The sequence below is a fragment of the Patagioenas fasciata genome, chromosome 2 (genome assembly GCF_037038585.1).
Source record: "Patagioenas fasciata isolate bPatFas1 chromosome 2, bPatFas1.hap1, whole genome shotgun sequence".
NCBI lineage: Eukaryota > Metazoa > Chordata > Aves > Columbiformes > Columbidae > Patagioenas > Patagioenas fasciata.
Window position 1 is genome coordinate 159,767,194 of NC_092521.1, and position 23,026 is coordinate 159,790,219.

Here is a 23,026-nt window from a genome sequence, read left to right on the forward strand (position 1 = left end):
AAGGATTACAGAATCACAGGCTGGTTGGGGTTGGAAGGGACCTCTGGAGATCATCCAGTTCAACCCACCTGCTAAAGCAGGTTCACCAGAGCAGATCACACAGGAAGGTGTCCAGGTGCGTTTGAATGTCTCCAGAGAAGGAGACTCCACAGCCTCTCTGGGCAGCCTGTTCCAGGCTCTGGCACCTCCAAGAAGTTTCTCCTCATATTCAGATGGAACCTCCTGTGCTTCAGTCTGTGCCCATTGCCCATCAGATTACAATGTCCCATCCACACTTTTGGGACACCACATAGGACAAGACAACTTTCCAGAGAGGACAACAAAGAGAATCTGGGGCTAGAACACCTCTGTCTGAACATCCCCCCAGCCCAGGACACCCTCAGCTCTCAAGCACAGCCTGGGACTCACTAAGTCACCACTGAGCCTCCACTGGGGCGACTGCAAGGTTGGAGTTCCAAATCCCCAGTGGTGGGAGACGGCTGCCCAAGGTGGGACACTGAGCCGGGCTTTCACTTTTAAGACAAAGGAAAAGGCTTAAAAGGCAACAATATTAAAACAATATTTACATTACAGAATGAAGTCACTGGAAGCTGAGAAATGCAAACTCTGGAAGTGTTTGAGTAGCTGTTGTTTAAGCAAACTACTGTCTGCCTTTTTTTTTTTTTTAAGAATTATTTCTGAAAACATATGCAATTACATGATCACATGGTATTCTTTGTACAGGACCTTTTGCTCAGTGATCAGTAAAAGGTGCATAGACAGTGATGCAGTTTGTATAGTATATAGAGTTCAATTTCTTCACCAACTACAAAAATACACCCCAAATAGCCAATAATTTATCTAAGCTTAAAGTAATTTAAATTTGTAGACACATCATTTTTAAAGATAAATTTTAAATTTTCAGGTTTTTCTACTTCTGAACTAACAATTAACACAGAAGATATCAAGCTGTTAGAAACTTCCTGATGAGAAGAAAAACTGAATTAGATATAAATCTGTGGTACTGAAAAGTTAAATACATTTGGGTATTAGTATGAAATGGTTACCAAGAGACAGAGAATTTCTATAAATTATTATATTTTAATGTATTTGTTTTCTGATAACACTGAAACAACTTACGTGAGAGATTTTGGTGGCGGTGATCTTTACATACTGGTTTCCACAAATAAGAAATTGCTGTGGATGCCTGATTGCTTCCTTTGCATTCTATCTATTCTGTTTACAAAGGGGCTTTTAATAATCCACTATTGCTCTCAAATAACCTTGTGCAAAGCATCAAATGGACACATTTTTGAAAACAGGTGAGTGAGTATTCAGTAACTTAAGTGAGACCACAACACTGGCAGGTTTTGAATAGCACGGTCGTGCCTTATCTTTCTGTTTAATTCATCAAGTCTCTCAATACAGTACTAAAAAGGTGTCTGTGCACCTGGGTAGGGGTAATTATTAAGTAACACTGTCAGTTCTTACCTTATGTAAACATACTGCAAATACAAAAACAATTTATGCTTTCAAAACGTTAAATAATAGAACCTTTGATTTCAAAAAGTCCAAACCAACACTATACTTGTAGCACTCTATGGGAGATAAAACACACTTTGCAACTTCTGTCTTTATGCTAATATTTGAAAACCAATTACATAAGTCAGTGTGTTGTTTTGACAGAGGAAATTAAAGATTCAATATTGCAATCTTTGTTTGAAACAAATGTTTCAAACTTCCCCTCAATGAATGAGCCCTGCCCCATTCCTAGATAAACATGAAACATTTTTAGAGTGAAGTAACTTCCTCACGATACCACAACAGAATTTGCTCCCCTACTCCAAAAATCAACAGGGGCAGAAAGAAAACGAAGCCTTGGATACGTAACACAGGTCATAGTCACAAACCATTGTATTAGTACTGAACTGAACCCATCTCCCATTAAGAACAGGAACATCCTCCCAAGATTCTTTTGTTTAAATGGTTGATTTTAAATTTTCATTATTTAACAAGTTTTGACATTGCAACAGCTATGATGCATTAGCGGAGAATTTGCTTAAGAAGTGGCAGTTTAAATCAGCTGATTGGCAGCTCTACAGAACCGCACTCTGTTTCAACAACTCAGCTTTGCCAACATTTGTTTATAATCTAAACTTTGTTTCACAATTATAAGCTTTACAGCAATCATTTCAAGAGCTTAGAAGGAAACAGCCTCAGTACAAAACATGACCATTAAAAAAATGAATTTAATGAATGTTTTTAATGGTTTCTCTCTTTTTTTCCTCCTCATCATTTTTCATCTAGCTCAACAGGTGTGTGTTGGTCTTTAAATGTTCACAACACCAAAATACCAAGCACTAAAGCTCAAGAAAGATACAAAATGTATGAAAAAACAAGCAGAATAAATTAAAGTTAATTTGCATCTGTCTCATAAGTATGGTAAATGCTCATGGGAAATGTTAAATGCTAGCAAGAATTGTACCTCATGCGATTAGAAACTGTTTGTTTCTGAAAACATTAATTCCATTCATTCCCAACGGTGAAAATGTAACTGCACTCAAATTCCAGAGTAGTTCTATTGGCTGCAATCACCGGAACCTCGAGGGAGATGATAAACACAGAAGCAGACATGCACACACTGCTCATTTGGCGGTCAGGGTATCTCAAATTCTCTGTATTTCTTAAGTACATAACTTATTGAAATGAACCAGAAATTAAGGTGATCTGTGGAAAAAATGCTCAGATTGAACATCTGAATGTTATTTTTCCTCGACTCTAGAAAATATTTTTTCTCATCTACCCTTATCTAAAAAGAAAAACAAACAAACCCTACTGAATAATTCCAGTACTGGTACAGCTTTATATCACACAACACTGGTTTTACCTTTCCAAGCATTCTTCCAAGAAAGTAGTAATGTCGGGCATAAGAGTCTCCAACGAGCATCTGTGCAGCAGGGTTGGGGTAAAGAAGTCCCTCATTGGTGGTCTTAAAAAATCCCTGGTTAGGGTTAAATCCTGATTTAAGCAGTTCATTCAGAAATTCTCTGAAAATTCCACCACCATCAATACCAGCTTCATCAAGACCGTGTGCATTAAGTAAGTGAACACGAATGCGCTTTTTTAGGTCAGGTTCTGCAGAGAAAGGAGAGAAACAAATTCAAATACAACTGTCTGCTTGAATTTTGTTTGGATAAAACCACATGTAACTACACATCTAGATGTATCCACACTAATTTTATATTTTAAAAAAATGAACTAGTTAAATAGTACTGTAGCAAAAAATTCTATTACAGGCTTGAATTTGGGGATATTTAGTACATGAAACTCACTCTGTACAAAGGGTCTTGCCTTCCCTACACTAGTAGGGGAAGAAAAATACCCTACCAAATATTTTAAGAGGCCTAAGAATAATTTGAAAATTCTATTTATGTAAGACATTGTGAATACAACGTTCAGCTTCCTGCTGTCTGAAGGAACCATCAATAAGCACTGCACTCACTTTGAGGGGTGATTGTTAAGCTACACCATTACCTAATATTCTTTGAAATGGAACTTAATATTGACTCATTGCTATGTCACGTTATTCCAGAGAGCAAGGTGTGATAAAGACGGACACGTTCTGCAGCGTGTTCTGTGTGTTTCATAGAAGGCTGCTACTTGAGAAAGCAAGCAGTCGTTAGCCCTTGAGCCATGTCCACGTAAGAGAGAAGGAATTCCTTTTTATTCTAGTTACTGAAGATCTAACCAAATACACAGCTTTTATTTGAACCCTTGCATTGACTACACTTGCATCCTAGCAAAGCAACCAGTAATAATAACAATAAAACCTTCTACTGCTCCTCTGCACACAGACTATGGATGGGCAGCTGATGTTCAGGAACAAATGTGCAGCAACTTGTAGCAACAGAATTTCTCCTGAACCACCGAGTGTTGCACTTGCACTCTCCCATTTGCAAACGCCTCTACATCTACTGGTAACTTGCCAGTCTCTTCACAAGTTTCACACTTAGATTTTTTAAAAAATTATCCACTAGTTCTTCATTTGTCTGAAATGCTCTCCTGCATAAGAATTCTGCTGGCTGGAAATACAGGATGGCCATTTTTAGCCCCAGGCACTGCAACAGGTCCACTATCTCATCACCACTCGAAACAAGAGAACACGTGTGCACCAGCAGGTAGGAGTCTCAAGCACACAGGGGTGCTTTGCCTGGAGACTCCTGAGACATTGAGCATTAATGTTAAAGCTTTTATATATGGAAAATGTTGGTTTAGTGCTTTTTGGAGCCTTACAAAGAAAATCAGTTATTTGTCTCTTCCTCTGTGCATTGAAAACCAGTTTTATAGCAAGCAGGGGAAAATGGTCCTAAAACAAAGTCACATGTCAAAACAGGTGATCAGGTAGAAGTGGACTCGAAATCAGTGCAACCTCTGAAAAACAGTTCCATTTTATGACTCATACGTCCAGAATGTAACTAAATTGTTACTGGAATCTACTAGAGGCTATTACGGAATGTGCTGAAAACTTCAGCTACAGGGAAGGAAAAAATTAGGAGAAGTTTGCACATTTTAAAGCATACGACAACCAAATAATAATTTAAACCCACAAGAACCAATCCAGTACATTTCTGCTGTTCCAAGGCTGTTTTCTTAGTGATCTCGGGTAATGCACTATGGAAACATCAACTCTGAACAGCTTTCTTGTCAGGGTCAGTGGACAAACTGGATGCCTCTTCCAAATGAACGTTCTTTGCCCTCTCCTGACCAATTCTAGGACCTCACCTGTCATCTGTTCAATCTCCCAGGCTGATTTTAATCAATTCAGTCTGTAATCTTGAAATTGTCTCTCATGATTTTCAGGAATACAACGTCTCAGAATACTGGCATTTTTAAAAAGGTCCAGCCTTCTAAATTAGTCTTCATTGATGCTCAATAACAGTAGTGCTGCAGTGGTACAGTCCCAGATGGCACAGTACTAGATGGCACTGTATGTGTGCGTGTGTGTATGTGCGTATATACATGGTGCATCATACACACATGCAGAAAAAGAGACTTTCTGCCTTCAATGGCCAACTAGCACTGTGGCTTCTCTGTACTTCTAAATGAGACGTAAATCTTCACCAAGAGATCACTCTACTTCCAATCACAGATACATTTTGTAGTGATATAAAAGCTCTTTTTACTGAACAGAAAGCTTGACAGAATCATAGAACAGTTCAACTTGGAAGAGATCTCATATGGTTCAAAAATCCCACACTGGAAAGTGAGGTCAATTTCCAAGTTAGATCAGGATGCTCAGTGCCTCCATCCTTTTAAGTTCTCCAATGATGGACATTTCACCACCTCTCTGGACAGTGCATTTCAGTGCTTAGTAAGTGAAATGCTTTATAAATACATATATATATATATATATACACACATATATAAAAATTTCCAGTCACCACTGCATCTTATCAAACTGGCTTCTGTAGCCCCCCAGTCACAGCAATAACAATTTCCCTTCAGCCTTTTCTGTTTAGCCTGAGCAAACCCAGTTCTCTCAGCTTCTTCTCACATGCCACATGTTTCAGTTCCCTGTATTGCCTGTTCTTTATGTTCATGTCTTCTTTTGTACTGTGATGTCCAAAGCTGGGCACTGTTCACCAGTGCTGAAACTGTGAGCTATGTTCTTGCTAAGAGAGCTCAGCATGCAGCGAGCTTTCATCTCATCAACGGGAACTCTTTATTTGTTGTATTTGTTGTCCATGAAGAACCCTGTGGTCCTTTACTGAAAACGTCTTTCCAGCTGGTCAGTGCTCAGTCTGTGCTGCTACAGGGAGTTATTACACCCCAGGTACAAAATGTTGCTTTAGTCTTGCCTAAACTCCATGAAGCTCTTATAAACTCTTTTCTTCAGTCTGTCAGGGGTTGCCTGAGTGACCATCTGACCTTCCAGTGTATTAGTTATTCCACTCAATTTCATATTGCCCATAACCTCGCTAAAGGTGGAATACATCCCAGTACCCCGGCGGTCAGACTGCAGGTTAAGTTTAGGAAATACACATTGTAAAACTGCTTTTGTAGTTTAATAAAACTAAGTAGAAATACAGTCTTCACAGTAAAAGTGTTTCTCTTTTCAAGCTATCTTCGTATTAAACAAATAGGTTGATTTTCCTGTTACTCAACGTTGCATTATTCAAAAGCTCAGACTGCAGTTTCTGAACTGTATTCTCATACATTGAGGAGGGGAGCAAGAACCACAACAGACTCAACTTTTTCTGTTTTCCAATTCTATTTCATCTTTCTCTTTTTAAGAAGCTAGTAAATGACTCATACTAAACTTAGTACAATGAAGCTATTCACAACTATAAAAGAGCCCAAACAGCCAATCGCACATAGAATTTTCAGATGATCATACAGCAACATCTCCTGATTGGTCTTCAGAACTTCCCCAAAACAGGAGGATTTAATTTGTACTTAATTTAAAATATATTAAAAAAAAAAAAAAAAAAAGATAAATTGATCTAAATGTATCTCTTTCAGGTAGTTACAGTTTCAAACACAAGTACTGAAATGCAAAATCCTATTTATAAATGGAATAGTATCTTCTACTAAAGAAAATTAAGAAAAGGCACAATCTCCAGGAATTTTATAGAAACCAATAATACCAACACCTCTTCTTCCTCTTCTCTAAACTGGGCAGTTCTCCAGGAGGAAACCTACGTGGCACAGCAGGTGAGATTCAGATGGCAAACCTCAAGTATTTGGCAAATAATCTTTTTATATGCAAAAATACCACATAACTATTAAGACTTTATTTTGGCAGGCTTTAGCTACATTGGAATTTTGGCTTCTAGAGAAACTGCTCTCACAGAAATTCACACTACAGTATAACTTAAACCTATGTGGTACAATATATACTAGTACATAGTGTCACTACAAAGCACACTACCATTACCCTTGTCAGCCACACTGTACCTAGCAAATCCTAAACAGTCCAGATATTTTTGTTGACATGGATTACCCAAGCAGACAGTATATAATGAACTACACAAATAAATACACGAAGTACAGTTATTTGGACAAGTAAATGGGAAGAAAAGGTCCCTAAAAGTAGTTTTGAACTAAGGAAGGTGTGTTAAAGAGAATGAGACTGCAACAATCAGAAAGAATGTGATTAGATGAGATTACTTTATGTAAAAAGAGGAAATTTAACTTCCTAAGGACTTTCACCCCTAAAAGCTGATACACATCAAACATGCTACTCAAGTAAGCAAATACGTAACTACATGGTAAGAATGGTTAAATGTTCTAAACAAGCTGATGATAACGTAATTGTAAACCTACCATTTTCAGGAGAAAGTTTATCATAAGCGTCTTCATAAATATAATTTCTTCTGATAGTGACATTAATGCCATCCAAAAATGGCCCTTCTCCTTGAACTTCTTGTTTATCAGCATAGATCAGCCTTTGAAAAATCTGTAAAAATGAGTGAAAAGAGAAACCATGTCACTGTGCAGATATAAATATTCAACAAGAGGTAGTTATTCACTACTATTACTATCCTTTGAGGTGCTTCTGGGCACTCACTTTCAAGTGATTTGTCTTGTCCCTCACTGAGCTGCAGAAACTTAATACAGAGCCACATCCTAGGGGAGGGATAGAGGGGACAGACATGGAACTACAAGAGTTCAGTCTACAGTTTCATCCTTCTCTCCAAGGTCTCATCCAATTGTTATGATAACAGTTTTTGTGACAAAACCAAATAAGGTTTTACAAATTCCAGAAACTTAAAATATGTGAAGCTTAACACAGCTTCAAGAAGTCCAAAGGTTGTAGACAGTGACCATATCATGACACAGAGATCCCTACTTGAAGTCACTCCCGTTTTCCTCTAATTCCAGTGCAACATTGCTATACTGTATTATGATGTTTTGTTGGAACAACTGTTTCATAGAAGCCTGGAAAAAACACCCCTATTCTACCAAAGCTGACACTGTCTTTGACAAATACTGATTTACTTTCCCTATGGAACTATTCTTCAGTCCCTCGTTGGTGTCTTGCAACTTCATGTTTTCATGATATTTAAGAGAGTAGTTTTTAAGTAATTGATATTTCTGACAACAGACGCCGTTCAGAAAAAAATATGGGTAACAGAATAACAGCTTTTAAAAAAACACATATATATGATGCAAACAGAAATAGGTAACAGAACTGACAATTATGTATTTAAAAATCTAGAAAACATTCAGAAGCAAATCAACTAGTACAAGACTCTTGCATGTTTTAAACTACATACTCTATTCAAGTTCAACTACTCAGCTATGAATGCAGAAACTTAATCTCTATGCGGTATTTTCCCCAAATGGACACTTATCATCTCATTTGGAGTAAATCCACCCACTGCACAAAAGCCTCCAGTCTTAACCTTGCAATCTGTTAATTACATACAGAACCAGCCGGTGCTCTGCTCACCACAAGAGGGTGCAACCATGTAGACCAACCATTGAATCAGGACTGCAGTTTATTTTTAACATGCAACTGCTTTCATGTATCTTGGAATATATGTTTTTAATGCCGTTATTACAAAAGATACTATAACTAGTAAAAAAAAGAGAAAAGTAATTAACTTCAAATGTTCATTGACACACACGTACTGAAGAAAAACACTCTGACCTGTCATATGCTTCTGCAGGGAAACAATCCAGTTTCTGTATTAGCTAAGTGATCTTTTTATACTTATTGAAAACAAAAAGCTAAAAAAGCAATTGTATATGAAATTAGAAATTAGGTACCTTTACTCTTTCTTCAAAAGGAACTACAAAAGGTAGCTCTGTCAGAATTGCAAGTTGTCGTTCTTCAGACACAGAAAGAGGTGCTGGTTCCAAACCCACTTAAAATAGAAATAATAATTTTAAAGATCTGGAAATAATATTTTTAACAGTTTATTTTGTATCTAGTGACTCAATTTACTTCGTATAAAAACACATACATTAAAATAGTTTATTTACCAAACAGTCACACTAAGCCTTATGTTTATTTAAACAGCTTCTGCACACAAACTTAAATATAAGTAGTAAAAACACATTGAAAACAAAATGTGTATAAAAGTACTCCCCCTTTTTCTTTTTAGAAGAAAAAAGTTATTTTCTTGTTTTTGACATTTTAATTTTCCAATTAAGAAAAAATACATGGTAGAAGACAAGAAGTTTTCAGTAGTTAGAATTTTCATTGCAGGAATACACAATATTCTCCTCCCAATGTTCAAAATAAAGCTATTGAGCTTTCAACTACAACATCTAACTAAGAATTAAACCAAATCTAATGAAACCAAGAGAAAGATAACATTTATTTCAATGGGTTTTCTCTCCCAACAGTGAGGTCACAGTGATCACATTAAATCTTACTCATTCCTGAAACAGTGAAAAGAACATCAAGAAACTGTATATTGTGCTCAATAAAAAGAAAAACAAAATAGAAAAGGATTCAAGCACCCACAGCAGAGAAACTCAATTGCATGAGGTTCCCAAGCTTTCGTTCAGCTCCTTTGAACCCTCCTATACCCACAGAGGATGTTCTTAGGAAAAAACTACTTTGGGTGATGCACAAGTGGACATGACAATCCTGCTCTAACTCCACAGGAAGAAACTCAGTTTCTGAGCATATATCTGACTGTAAATTAATTAATGGCAGCCAAAAAAAAAAAAAAAGGTATTGCTCACTGACTATAGGTACTGTGGTTTAAGGTCAACCTATCTTCAGTCTGCAGAGGAAACAAACCCCACAACTCCTTAGCTGTTTCATTTTCATGTTTAATAACCACCTTCTCAAAAAGAGAGTCCAGAGTCTAGACTATTTATAGACCATTTTACAAAACGGAACTAAACACTGCACGTTGCTACCCAGTCTGGAATTGTATGATGACAACTTCAAGCTTTTCCTCTGGCTCCTACCTGTGGTGATGAGCATTTTGCTGCCCTTCTGCAACCAGACATCAATTTATTTCCCACACATGCACTCCTCAAAGCACTTTAAGTCCAGATATTTTAAGCACCAATTTGACATGACTGACCCAAAACATCACTCTACTTGATGTGAATAAATCTGGGGCAGGTTTCAACATTGCAAGCTTTTGGAATTTCTGATAAATTGTTTATCTGTTTATCTGTGATTACCCTTTCTTTACTTAGTAAACATTTTTAATTAAAGTCAATGTATGCAGCCTATTAAGCTAAGGGTTAAAAGCACTTTAAATAAAAAGTGCGTGTACAGCAAAGGTAAACTACTACAGAACTTCAACAGTTCAATTATTCCAGTCAATTAGTCAATTTTATCTGCATTTCTCCATCATGGCTTCTTTCTTTAAAGAGAAATATGGGATGGAGTCATCAATATAGAGGGCATTTAGAACTCACAAGCCTGCCATTTAAGTAAATGAAAAAGCACAAATAAACATGACCATATGTGATTCAGCAGTACTTTCATGCTAATTGGCTTTAACCCATATGGAGTCAAGAGGGATTAAACAAGTCATGTGCAGGTTGTTACCTGCTTGTTTTCACACATTCATGTTGACTGCACTTTTTTTAGCCTGATTTCATGGGAAAATGAGGTTTACACAACACACTGTGACATCTTTCCTCCCCGTCTTGCCTCCAACACACTTATTGAGCTAACCAGATGAATTTTAGCTTTGACAGAGAATAGGTGATTCAAAAAATATGAAGTTTTGCTAAAGTTTTCAACTGGATAGAGAAATTCCTTTAGTGATTAGATTAAAGAACAAGGACAGCCCAGTTATCTGCTCTGTTCACCAGCCAGCAAAATGAGGGCATGGAACTGCTCCACACCAGCCACAGTGTGGCTCCTTATCCACCAACTGCCAAGAGCAAGGTAAGTAATGAAACTGAGGAACTGGTGCTATTATAGGAAGACAAGGGAGAGAGCTCAAGATACGGTATGTACGGGGGAAAGGAGACCAGCAGACTAGTAGCATGGGGGAGAATCTGGAATTAATAAATGTGGCACAGGTCTCATGGTGGATAACATGGAGAGGATAGCTGTCAAGAACCATGTAGGGCAATGGAAATAAATGGGGATATTTATTTATACTCCTAAATACAGGAGTAGTTACATTTATACAGCCCTAAAATTACATTGGGCCCTTTGAAAGCAACCAGGAGGCTGATGTGGCTTCCTGGTGAAAATTAGCTTGACATGCCTGGTCCAGATATTTTTGAGTAATTCAAGGGGTTAAATTTCTGCCTTATCTAATGAAAGACAATATTTATAAACAGTATTTAATATTTATCATGGTCCCTAAAGCTTATTTGTTACAGTTTAATATATAATTAAGAAGTTTCTTCATGGCATACAATAAAAGCAAACCCCCAATGCTTTATATCTTCCACAACTTCATTAATTTTGTATCTTATGCAACTGCCTTTTATACATATTAATACGTGTATTTTTAACACATAGCATTTGTCCACCTCATTATTTCCCCTCATCAATGCCAGCAGAAGCTTGAAATACGTGAAATAGTCTGAAGACATACACACACATGTATAAAAATATATATTTTTTAAAACATGTGAAACAAAACTACAAAATATTGACATGATTTCAGTTATCATTAAGAGTTTTATACAAAATACTCCACCAAGCTCTATGAAAGGTAGATTTTCTTTGTATCAGGCCAACTGCTCTTTTGACTTAATAAATAAAAAATTGCATAGACATTATCTTACCATCCAAAGTAGACTGCAATGGTCCTATTCTTCCCATCCTCCTGACTCTCCAGACGTGTCTAGCGGATGGCACATACAGCTGTGTAACCTAATAAATTAACAGTATTTTACAGTTAAATATTATCTAATTACATACTACAATTTACTATTAGATAGCAAATACATAAAACTGTCATATCCAAGAGTGCATCTGAATGCCTAAGTATCTTCATTTCTAATCCCTCCTTATACTCGTGCTTTAAAGCTGAGCTGCAAAATTAATAACACTATAATATAAAGTCCATGTATCACTTAAAAATACCATGCTATGTTACATTAAATTCTGGTATTTAAGACGTCAGAGAAGCTAAGTTTGAATTTTGAGATGTCAAATAAATTCTCTTGACTTTGTATTCCGAATCAGGTTAGCATCACAGTTTAAGACTTCTACTTTCTCTAAGGTGTGTAGGTACTATTTCCTAAGAACTATAAAGAACTGTCACTCAGAAATGGAAACCTTGGACACAAGGCAAGCAACTGTGGAATCATCAACAATAAACAGAAGACTTCTTTGTTAACTATTCCATGCAAAACTTCCCACTGTTAAGACATCTAATAGTACAAGGTAACCTGAGGTGTAACGAGCTGCTTCTGATCCAAGTTTCCAATGATTCAAAGAATGTACTTGCACATCCATATTAGTGTTTTCTTTTGCATGTACCTACACACTTTTGAAGCTCAAACAATGTCATTTTTGAAATGCTTTTAGGGAAAAAGTAATTTCTAGGTGAGGTAAGAACAGAAAACACTCTGGAATTGTCTGTTATTTTGGAAGAGAATGTTGAGGGTTTTTTCCTCACTATCAAGCAATTCTTTTATTTAGCATTTTTATTATAAGAAGCACTTAAAATAACTAGAAAATAAAATGCAACAACATGCTCCAAGATATTCAGGTCTCGGCTGTAAATGCAGATGACTTACACTGTCACACTGTAGAGTGGGTTCTACTTTATGGAGTGGAAATGGGATTTAGCATAAAAGTTTCTTAAGAGATGCAAGACTTTCACATTAGAGAAAAGTAGCATTTCTCCAGGTTTTAAACCACACTAAATCTGTGCAACATCAACATCGATTCTGTCAGGAATCAAACATTCCGCCACTGAAATTTTGGCACCTGTAAGGCTATGTGGAAAAAGGATATTATTCTTACCTTATCTGCTTTAATGTTTTCTTGTTCAGAGAGCCAGTGATTTGGTGGGCAGAAATTTCTCCTTGTATCTCTAGATTTCAACATTTTCACTAAGTTTGTGATGACCTGGGTGTTAGAAACATATACAGTCAATCTACATTTAGCACTGTGAATGAAACTGTATAATTCAGAAGCAAAAACTTAAGAAAATCTTTCAGTAACGTATGAAGTTGTAACTTATTTTTAACTAAGAAAAACTTGCTCTTATACTTAAACACCTTAAAATGTAAGTGTGGCTTACCTGTAAGTCCTGATAAAATGGCTTATTATCCAAAGCTTAAGAACTAGGTCTACCTAGGACTAGGTAATCCTAGAACCCTGCACACCTAAAAAGTTGCATGCCAGTCCAGGGAAGCTTAAACAAGTCATTACTGGCATTAAATTACTTATTTAAAGACTGCTAACAGCTAACCAGGTTTGCTAATATAGGTTTTCATAAATTAAACATGTGTATAGATCTATGCTTCAGAAGAGAGCGCTATACTCTTTGCCACCTCTCATTCCAAACCTGAGATTCTGAATAATTCGGTTGATTTGTATGTTTTCTTTGTCTACAAAAAGGAAGATTCTTCAATTTCTACGCATCATTTTTCAAGGAAAATGCTCCACAGAAGAATGGAACTTTAGCGTGCCATCTCAAGACAAAGGTTCCTGTATCACTCCACACTAGGCAAATCTGAGGGATCAACTAATTAACAGTGGGTATTTCTGCCTATAGTCAATAAATGTAACTAACTAGCCAGCACAAGCTCATGTGATGTGCTTCATAATGGCCAAACTGTACAAAAGCCAACATCGACTTCAGAAAGTAAAGCAGGAGAGGGCAGAAGCATTAAATTTGCACCAAAACAACAGTGAAAGTTATATCTCTAAAGTACTACTACTTGTTTCTGCAGTAATAAACTAAAGCATTTCCAAATAAAGATGCCTCAGAGAAATCATAAGTATCTGCTGATGATATCACCTGACCAAATACGGAGGTGATTATCAATGTGAAAAAATCAATGCTGGTATTTTTACAGGTAAAGATCTACATCTGAAAAGATGCTACAGGCTCCTTTTCTTGTTAATGAGTATCTTGTTAACATTCTCAGAGCTGGCAAGTGATAAAAAAATACCTTCTCATCAAGAAGTAGCTACCGATTTATGAAATTAACTCTACCCCCAAAGTTCTTGTCTCTGTTAAAGCAGATCCAGTGTAATTCGCTCAGTTGTTGATACTGTTCAGTAAACCCTGTTAAAGGATCCGACATAGATGATTCAGAAAGTAAAATCACTCCTGAGAAGGGCCCAGCCCAAACACCCCGAAAGCTGATTACAAGATAATCGTGGTAAGAAGCACAAAAAGCCCCGATGGTCCTAAAAATATATCTGCGGAGTGGTGGGTTGTAATTCTCATTTAATCACAGAATGTCAGGGATTGGAAGGGACCTCGAAAGATCATCCAGTCCAATCCCCCTGCCGGAGCAGGAACACCCAGATGAGGTTACACAGGAAGGTGTCCAGGCGGGTTTGAACGCCTCCAGAGAAGGAGACTCCACAACATCCCTGGGCAGCCTGATCTAGTGTCTGTTACCCTTACTGAGAAGAAGTTTCTTCTCAAATTTAAGTGGAACCTCTTGTGTTCCAGTTTGAACCCAATGCCCCTTGTCCTATCATTGGTTGTCACCGAGAAGAGCCTGGCTCCATCCTCATGACACTCCCCCTTTATATATTTTTAAACATTAATATGCACATGCATACTGTATTATCTTAACGTTCTTTACAAACCAAAACATGTCAGGTAAAAGCCCTTTAGCGTCTTAAGTTACTAAGCTTTTTCCTAACAGAAGGTAAAAGCATTCACTCGAAATCCACCTAGTAACAGTGGTTTAACAAACTTTTGCTCATCAACTGAACCATAGCGGGTGATGATGCGTATGCCTGTACTTCACCCAACAACAAGCACATTAGCTTAAACCACTATGTTTAATTCACTTTTATTTACAAGGAATTCAAATGATGAAAGGTAATTCTGTCACTATTAGAAACACACAGTCAGAAAATGAGAAAACTCTATAGATAACTAGTTTACGCATGTCTTTATAACAAAATTGGGAGGCTAAGAAAACTGGCTATCATGGTCACTAGGGTGTCTTTGTAATTTTAATATTTTTCTTGGCAGTTTCTTCCAATTCAGACAACAAAAGAAGAAAAAGTAGAGATATTAAGCTAACAGCTAGTCCATCTCAGCACTGTTGTCATACTTGGTTGTATGCCTTCTCTCCAAAGCAGAACCAACTTAGTCCAACACTACATAAAACATAATTAAGTGGAATCAATAGAATATTAAATTACTAACCTAAAAGACATTATCATTGCTACAATGAACAGCCATCTGTTTTTCAACTTAGAACCACGGCACTTGAAAAATGAATAGGAAAAAACCATACACAAAGCTTTTCTGAAGTAATCTTGCTAAGAGACAGTCTTAATGGGCAGGTGTCAAGAGTAACAAAGAGTTTAATGGGCCTTCTAAAGGATTCTGTGTCTAGATACTACACAAAAGACCTTTTAAGATCCAGTTTGTAAAGTAACGTCTTGAATAAAGACAGAACAAAGAGGAATGCTATTAAGGGAACTGTCTGATTACGCAGGAATTTTCATCACCTTGCCCCTATAAAATTCAGTGAAGGTTACATGAGTCACTGAAGCTCTGTGGTCCCATTACCACTATACTTAACGAAAAAAAAAGTCCAAAAAAATTATCCAAATGAAGAGCACGCTAATAAAATATTTTACAAGTAGTTAAAGAATCCTTAAAGGAAGGTACCTTATAGGGTACTGAGAATACCAGCAATCTAAACTCAGGACTCCTCTGTGAATTTTTTTATAAGTATATATTTCATTCAAAGGAAAGATCCACTTCAACAAATAATATTAAAATGGAGATTTCTTTCCAACAAAGCGCCAAATGCAAGTAAAATCCAAAGCCAAAATTCAGCAAAATTAGCAACTTCATTTCACAGGATTAACTCAAGATAATGAAATAATTATTTTATTTGACAAAACACATTTTCATGCACTCATAATTTAAGTCCTCCTTTGGAATCTGTAACCATTGACTATTCAATACTATGCCACGCCAAAACAGGGGGATTCTGCTGAGTAAAGATATTTTCATGTGTATATCTTCCATTACAAAGATCTCTATTCTGCTAGCAAATAAGCGCATCACTTTCAGCAGTCTCACTGTTTTCAGATTCACCATTACCTTGCAGAAGTCTGTATTTGCGTGCATATATATGCGGGAATATATTTCATTAGACACCAATGCCACAAAAAATATGCAAAAGAAGTGCCAGAAGTTAAAAGAAAAAATTAAAAAAAAAAACGTAAATTAAAAGCATAGATGATAGGGAAGGAATGTGTCTTTTTCTCTGCATACAGCTTATAAAAGCTTTTGGAAAGATAAACAGCTCATGCATTTGACTTGAACCACCTTAAATTTATGATGAATTACTTTAGCTTTGTTTTAATGACTTGGAGGAAGATATTGCTGCCTGCTCACTGCTCACTATTTTGAAGCTGCCCTCAGGAAAGACTCAGTGCTGCATACAGAAGTCTTGATAAGAATTTTGCTTGTGATTAATTTCTATCTGTAGCAATATGATCCCGAAGGAGTAAACAGCAGCTTTATTCTTAGCTACTCTTTTTGGTAGAAGCAGAGTCTTTGAGATCCCCTCGAGATTTCCATTTGTAATTCAGCTCTTTGGAAGACAACTTTGGCTCCTGAAAACACTGAGAGTACAAAGGGAGACAGGGTAACTTGGGATTTTACAACTTTCTGAATGACAGCAAAATGTGATCAAATTCACCTGAAACATAAAGCACTTCTGAAAACATAGATTAAATATTATAAACTAAAGGGAATAAATAGAAAATGGCATGATAGAAACCGCATACATATAAAATATCCCTAGACATATTGGGGTTTTCACTTGTGACCTTTAAATCCAAAGTTTATTTGGCAATTTAAAGACAAGTAATTAAATTAAATTGTGCAAACATATATTAGATCAATCCGTGCAAATTACAAATTCAGTGCTGCATTAGGACTGTATTCAATGCAATCAAAACATTATCAGTTACTCTCAGTGCTATTACTGCTTATGCTCATAAGTGAAATGTGTTGTAAAATCAGGCAGAATAGGCTGGATAGAGGCTATCTTAGACTTGTAGAATGAATAAGCATTCCTTAATTAGCCCATCAGGTTAAGTGCAAGCCTTAATGGGCCTTTCCTAAAGTCTAGCATGACATCTTTCTCCAAACATGGCCAAGAAGAAAGTTCCATTAGCAATATTAATACAAGCTTAGTTGATCATTTTCATTCAATTAACTTCTTTCAATTAAATAGATAGCTTGACAAAAGCAGTGATAAAAGACCTGAAGGGACAGCTGATGACTCGAACTGAACATTAGTGTGCGAGAGGTCGCCAGTATTAAACAGACTGTAAATCTAGCATTCAATTTGGAAAATGCATTTCTTCTGCTCCCACTTCTTTAATGAGCAATTTTAGCTGACTAGATGTGTTTGCTGCAGAATTTTCATGACAAGTCAAGCACTCCTTTTTTTCGGCAACAGTTCTATTAGGTTTTTCCTGCCAACATTTTCAGCTTCTCTTAACTCATGTCTTACGTAGGATGCCATGGATAAAACTAGCAGAAATACATCGGTAGATATCCAGAAAGAACAGACATTTGTTAGCCAGATTCACCATCCCATTACTATTGCAGAAACCCAAAACAAGCAGTACCAACAAAAACAGTGCATCCTGGTATCAGTTTAGTGAAGCCCCTAATGCAGAAGTACTTGAGTAATCCTATGATTCAGTTAGAATTTCACACCTACATAAAGTTGTAACGGTCTGTTTAAGTACCTTGCTGGATGGGAGTCCAAGTTAAAAACCTATATGCTATACAGTAACTTTTTTATAAGCAGGATAAGCTGGAAAATTAATTAAGCTGGGATATGTGAGTCGCCAAAAGAAAATTTTAATAAATTGCTACTGTTCTCAGAATTTAATTACCCAAAGCTTAACATATATGCCAAAAAGTAACCTTCCAAAATCCATATTCCTTGTAACTGTTAAAAGCAGAATTAGAAGGGAAAAAAATAGCTGATCTCATATCTTCAGCAAAAGCCTGAATATTTAAGTATGTTCTGAAATTTGACACAATTTACCTTGAATAACTGAATCCACCTTTTTTGTTCTGTCTGTATACATTGCTGCATTTCCATATTTTTTGTTACTCCAACACTTCTAAATGCTGCAATATATTCTTCGCGAACCTCTGGTTTTGTTTCTGGATACGCCAGCTTTATGATTCCTAAACATGCATCCCGAAGGCAGCGTGATAATATTACAAGCTCTTCTAGTGTAAAAGGCATCATTGATGATTGTCTTTGACCTACAACTACAGAAAACACATGTTTTGGTTTCTTTAAATGACTTTTTCTTTATCATTTTGTTATTAGAAAAAAACTCTTATTTCATTGCAACTTTAATATTCACACACAAAATCTAAAGGTAGAGAAAAGAAACATCACCCAAAAAGAGAATGGCTAAACATTTATAAAGGCAATCAGGGCTTGTAACTGTTTGCAGTTACCGTGATTTTAATGACAATGTTCTCTTACTCTCTTTTATAAGTGATTCCTGCTATATTCAATTTTTACATTAGGCTACAGATTCAGTCCAGAACTTCACTTGCTTCACTAACTCATTAAAAATTAGCATGATTAAGAACTTCCACATCAGACCCTGTAAAGCTAGGGTCCCCAAGGTGCAATCCATCTCTTTTTTTTCTCCTTTTTCTAAATGCAATAACCACAAAAAGAGCCCGCTGACAGCTGAGTGCTCAAGGGACTATCAGCAGGTCAGCCCAGAAGAGCCTTCCCCACAGATGTCAGCAACCATTGCCTAGGGAACATTTTGCAAAACGCTGCTATTCCGTATGCTTGAAACTCACCTTCTATTGGATCACCAAAGAATTCATTATCATGAATAGAAATAAGTGAATGACTAAACAAAGAACTAAAAAGGTAGAAGAGAGGGATAATTCGACTGGAGTCTTCTAAAGACATCGGAGAGCCTCTTGAAATCACTTGAAGGAGTGGCACCATAGACCTTAAAATATAAAATCCAAAATTCATGACATGGTTAATTAATTAAACACTCTGAAAACAGTATTAGCTTCAGCATTCTCGTAAAAATATTTAGTAGCAGTTCCTACAGCAAAATAAGGAGGGCACTCTCAGTTAAATAACTAGTGTTTCCCATACTTGTAACATAAGGTTAGTTTTTCTAAGTTCTTGTCACAGTAGTATCTCAGTGTCTTGATGATTTCTATAAACATTGGCATTAACTATTACAGACTGCAGATACTTTCTGCTTTAGAACAGAGACACAAAACAAAGAGGGTAACTAATCCGCATGTCAGCACAGAACAGATCTGTAGGTCCAACTCCTCCATTCCTGGGAAGATGCTTCTGCCACCATCGAGTCCTGGATTAGTCAAAATTTAAGAGATAAATGCCACATACTTGAGATGGAATACTTGGAGCTTTAGTGTTTGTTACATTAATACTACTAAACACTCCAAAAACTACAAAACATCCACCTTATTTTAAATAAAGATTTAATTTATTTACCTGTAATTATTGGAACTGTCCAATTCCCAAGACTTTGCTCAGTTTTATGATATCCTAGGAGCTAAGTAACTGTTACAGTTTTGCTTTCAGTCATCTTCCACGAGCACTGTCACACCACCAATTGTCTCATTCTCTTTTCAGTAGATATGCTCTATTTTAACAAAGACTTCATTTCAGAAATGCTGTAATACATACCCTGTAATCATTCGTGTAGTCATTGAAGATATCAAATACCAAAGATGTCTCAGGAATCTCGCATTAAAGGCTAAACTATAAAGAAGCCTGCAAGAAGAAGTTCAAATAAATCGTGTCTTCCAAAATACTGTATTCACAAAACACAATGCTTCTATAAGAACTTTTGTGTTACGCATTTCTCAAACATTAACAATTCAAATTTTTTTTTTCAGGTTCTTATTCTAATAAAATCTAGTGAAAAACAAGATATAAATCCTTTTACCTAAAATACACAGTTTTCATTAACTCAGCAACAAAACACACTACATAGACACAAGTTTCCCATATTCCACAAAATTAAACACACATTAAATAAAAATAACATATGCTCTAAGTTCTTTATCTGGGATTTTTAAAAATTCGAATAAAGAAAACCATCTCAAGTAGTTAATAGGTCTCTTCTATTAAGTGACCTGTTCACTTTTGTGAAAAGCAGATTAAAACACCTTAAAGTCAATTTATTCTGGAAGCAACTATTGATTTAAAATTATGTAGTAATTTTATGGGTCTATTTCTGCATGGCAGAATTAAACAGAACAACATCAACGGAACAATGTCTGTCAGAACAGACACCCATACACATACACTAATCCATCTGTAGACAGAAAATGGTTTATACACCTGTAAAAAGAAATGTGTATCTTCACAAGTCAGTTACATACAGGACCGTAATTATGGTGTGATGAACTTTTCACAGAAATGAGAAACAAAAAGCTTCCTGGAATTAAAAGGTCTCCCCCAGCCTATTTTTTAGCACTGCAGGAAGCAACATAGGTAACAAACATAATTTGAAACAATTTCTGTCTTCTAGCAAATCAAATAGGATTTGACCTGACTAAACTGCCATTTTTTTGATACTGAAGGACTATATTCAGTGACTTATTCTAAATGCTACTTTCCTAGGTATCCTAATTACTATTAGAATATATAAGGTAAAACAGATACTCAAGTCCACATCCCCTCTCAAAGGTCAATAGCCTCATAATATCAAAATTCCCTGTGACCACGCATACAAGAGGCTGGAAGCTGGGAAACAGGAGCAGGGAGGGTAGACCAGAAGTACTGCTACCTGAAAAAACACTATTTATTCCAGATCACAGGGATAAGTTAAAATTCACCACAAGCAAACCTACACACTCACTCACAAACAAACGCTGCCCAGTGCCATGTGCCTCTGGGTGCTCCTGTTCCCAACTCAGGCTCTGGGGTCACCGTGCCCACCAAGCCTGTCGCACCATCCAGGAACCGCGTGAGGACAACGGAGCATTAGGAAGGGCCCAACTCTTCATTGAACAGAAAGGATCGAGTTTCACACGTATGGGGAGTTTTGGAAATAGAATGAGGGATGCAGAAGCGAAAAATGAAATACAGGCAACCTCTGGTTTGTGGTGCATCTTTGTTGAAATATCACCCCTCTTCTTTCAAAAACTTTCAATTTTAAATACATAGATTGTACCTTTAAAAAGAGTTGGGAGCTTTACATATTCCAGAGAAGTTGGATGTTGCTGATCATTACAAAGTTTGAGTCAAATCTGAGGTAAATGCAGCTAATGCTGGTTTAAAACATATTACATTGTAAAATTAAGTTCTACTTTAAATATGTGGAAATTTTGAAAAAAACCACTGAGTTTGATACATGGGAATTTTATTTCCTTCTAAAGTCACATTATTTTGACATTTTGTGAAAATTATGTCTTATCGTGTAAGGAAGGGCTTATTGTATCTAGCTAAGTTAACATAAGGATTTGTATTTGAATGTTTAGATATCTGAATGATAGCTCAGATATCTTGGTTTCTGAAATGAGAAATTTCCTCATTGACCTTCAGTTTTCAGTCTCATATTTGAAATGAAAAGTAATTTGGCACAGTGCCCTTAGGTCTCATAGGGCTTCCAAGTCAAAACTTGTTAATTTTACAATCATCCCTGGAAATTATCTAATAGTTTTAGCAGAAATGAACAAACATTATGGACACTGAACCTATCATAGCGTAATTCATTTTTTCATTCTAGTAATATTCAGCAATAATGAAGGGGAAAAGAGGACAAACTTTAAGAGCTTATAATAATAACCTTTGTCTAAGTTTTAGCCATTTTTATTCCATATCCGCGATTCAGACAGTCAATTGTAGCAACTGCTATATTTCATAGCCCGATTCCAGAAATGCTGAATGTATTCAACTTTCACATTGCCCTTCCCTGAAAATCTGGTTAAATACAAAAACGCAAATTTGGTAGAAGATGTTACCACGCAACCTATTTTATCAATATGAAATACCTATGAAATATGAAGCAGATTAACTCATCAACTCTAAAGTTTCCACACTGTTACCAGAAAATAAACACCCAACTGCAAACTAAACACAGAAGGGTGAATTAGGCCTTGCGTTACAAAAATGTTACATCACTAGATTCACCTGGAATATAATCCATTGCAAAAGGAATCACAGCAGAAACAACCTACTACCTTCCCACTGCAAGTATAGAAATTGTCTTTCAAACTAGAAGGTAACAATTGTAACAGAAAAACCCTACAATGGGATGGTGTTGGAAAGTCACAGCTCTGCAAAAGTTCAAGAAATTGGCTGTACTAAAAAGCTTAAAAATGTTCAGTTTCACACTGAAAAAATAAAACGCCAAACCTAAAAAACCCCTAAAAGGTAAAAAATTATAACTTTGAGAATCAAAATAGGTCAAAATCTGCTTCATTTGGCCTTTTTCTTTGGCAGAGAAAACACGCACATCTGCTAAAAACCAGCATTTCCAGATAGAACTACATTAAAATGACACAGCTCAAGATAATGATTCCTGATAAACTGCAGAACATTTCAGGGATACCTTATATCCCCTGAAGACAAAGCATTATCAGTCCACAAAGTTCAGTGATCAGTTAATGTAAAGCCTGAGTGTCCACACAAGTCTTGATCACTTTTTCCTTTAAAGAAAAAAAGAAAGAAATCGCCACATACAAACACTAGAAATCAAAAATATCATCTATTATTTCTCTTCATGTAGATTTTTATAAACTAACGCAGGGGGTTAATTTTCAGTATTTGTACTATTCTAGAAACAAAGTAGCTAAATTTTATACCTGAGTTTTTACCCTTCCTGTCTGGTGGTTCTGCGTATTCTTGACAATCTCACTGCATTCCGCCAACTACT

General features: G+C 36.3%; 1 protein-coding gene across 1 annotated transcript in view; it reads right to left on the reverse strand.

Moving 5' to 3' along the window:
* Positions 1-23,026, reverse strand: part of UBE3C (ubiquitin protein ligase E3C) — a 76,341-nt gene that overhangs the window by 27,230 nt on the left and 26,085 nt on the right. Inside the window, exons 11-18 of the mRNA XM_065830992.2 lie at positions 19,828-19,914; positions 18,951-19,108; positions 18,163-18,395; positions 12,899-13,003; positions 11,710-11,797; positions 8,755-8,852; positions 7,306-7,438; positions 2,867-3,114 (exon numbers count right to left, since the gene is read on the reverse strand). Of these exons, the coding sequence (XP_065687064.1) occupies positions 2,867-3,114; positions 7,306-7,438; positions 8,755-8,852; positions 11,710-11,797; positions 12,899-13,003; positions 18,163-18,395; positions 18,951-19,108; positions 19,828-19,914 (1,150 nt within the window). The remainder of the gene's footprint in view (positions 1-2,866; positions 3,115-7,305; positions 7,439-8,754; positions 8,853-11,709; positions 11,798-12,898; positions 13,004-18,162; positions 18,396-18,950; positions 19,109-19,827; positions 19,915-23,026) is intronic.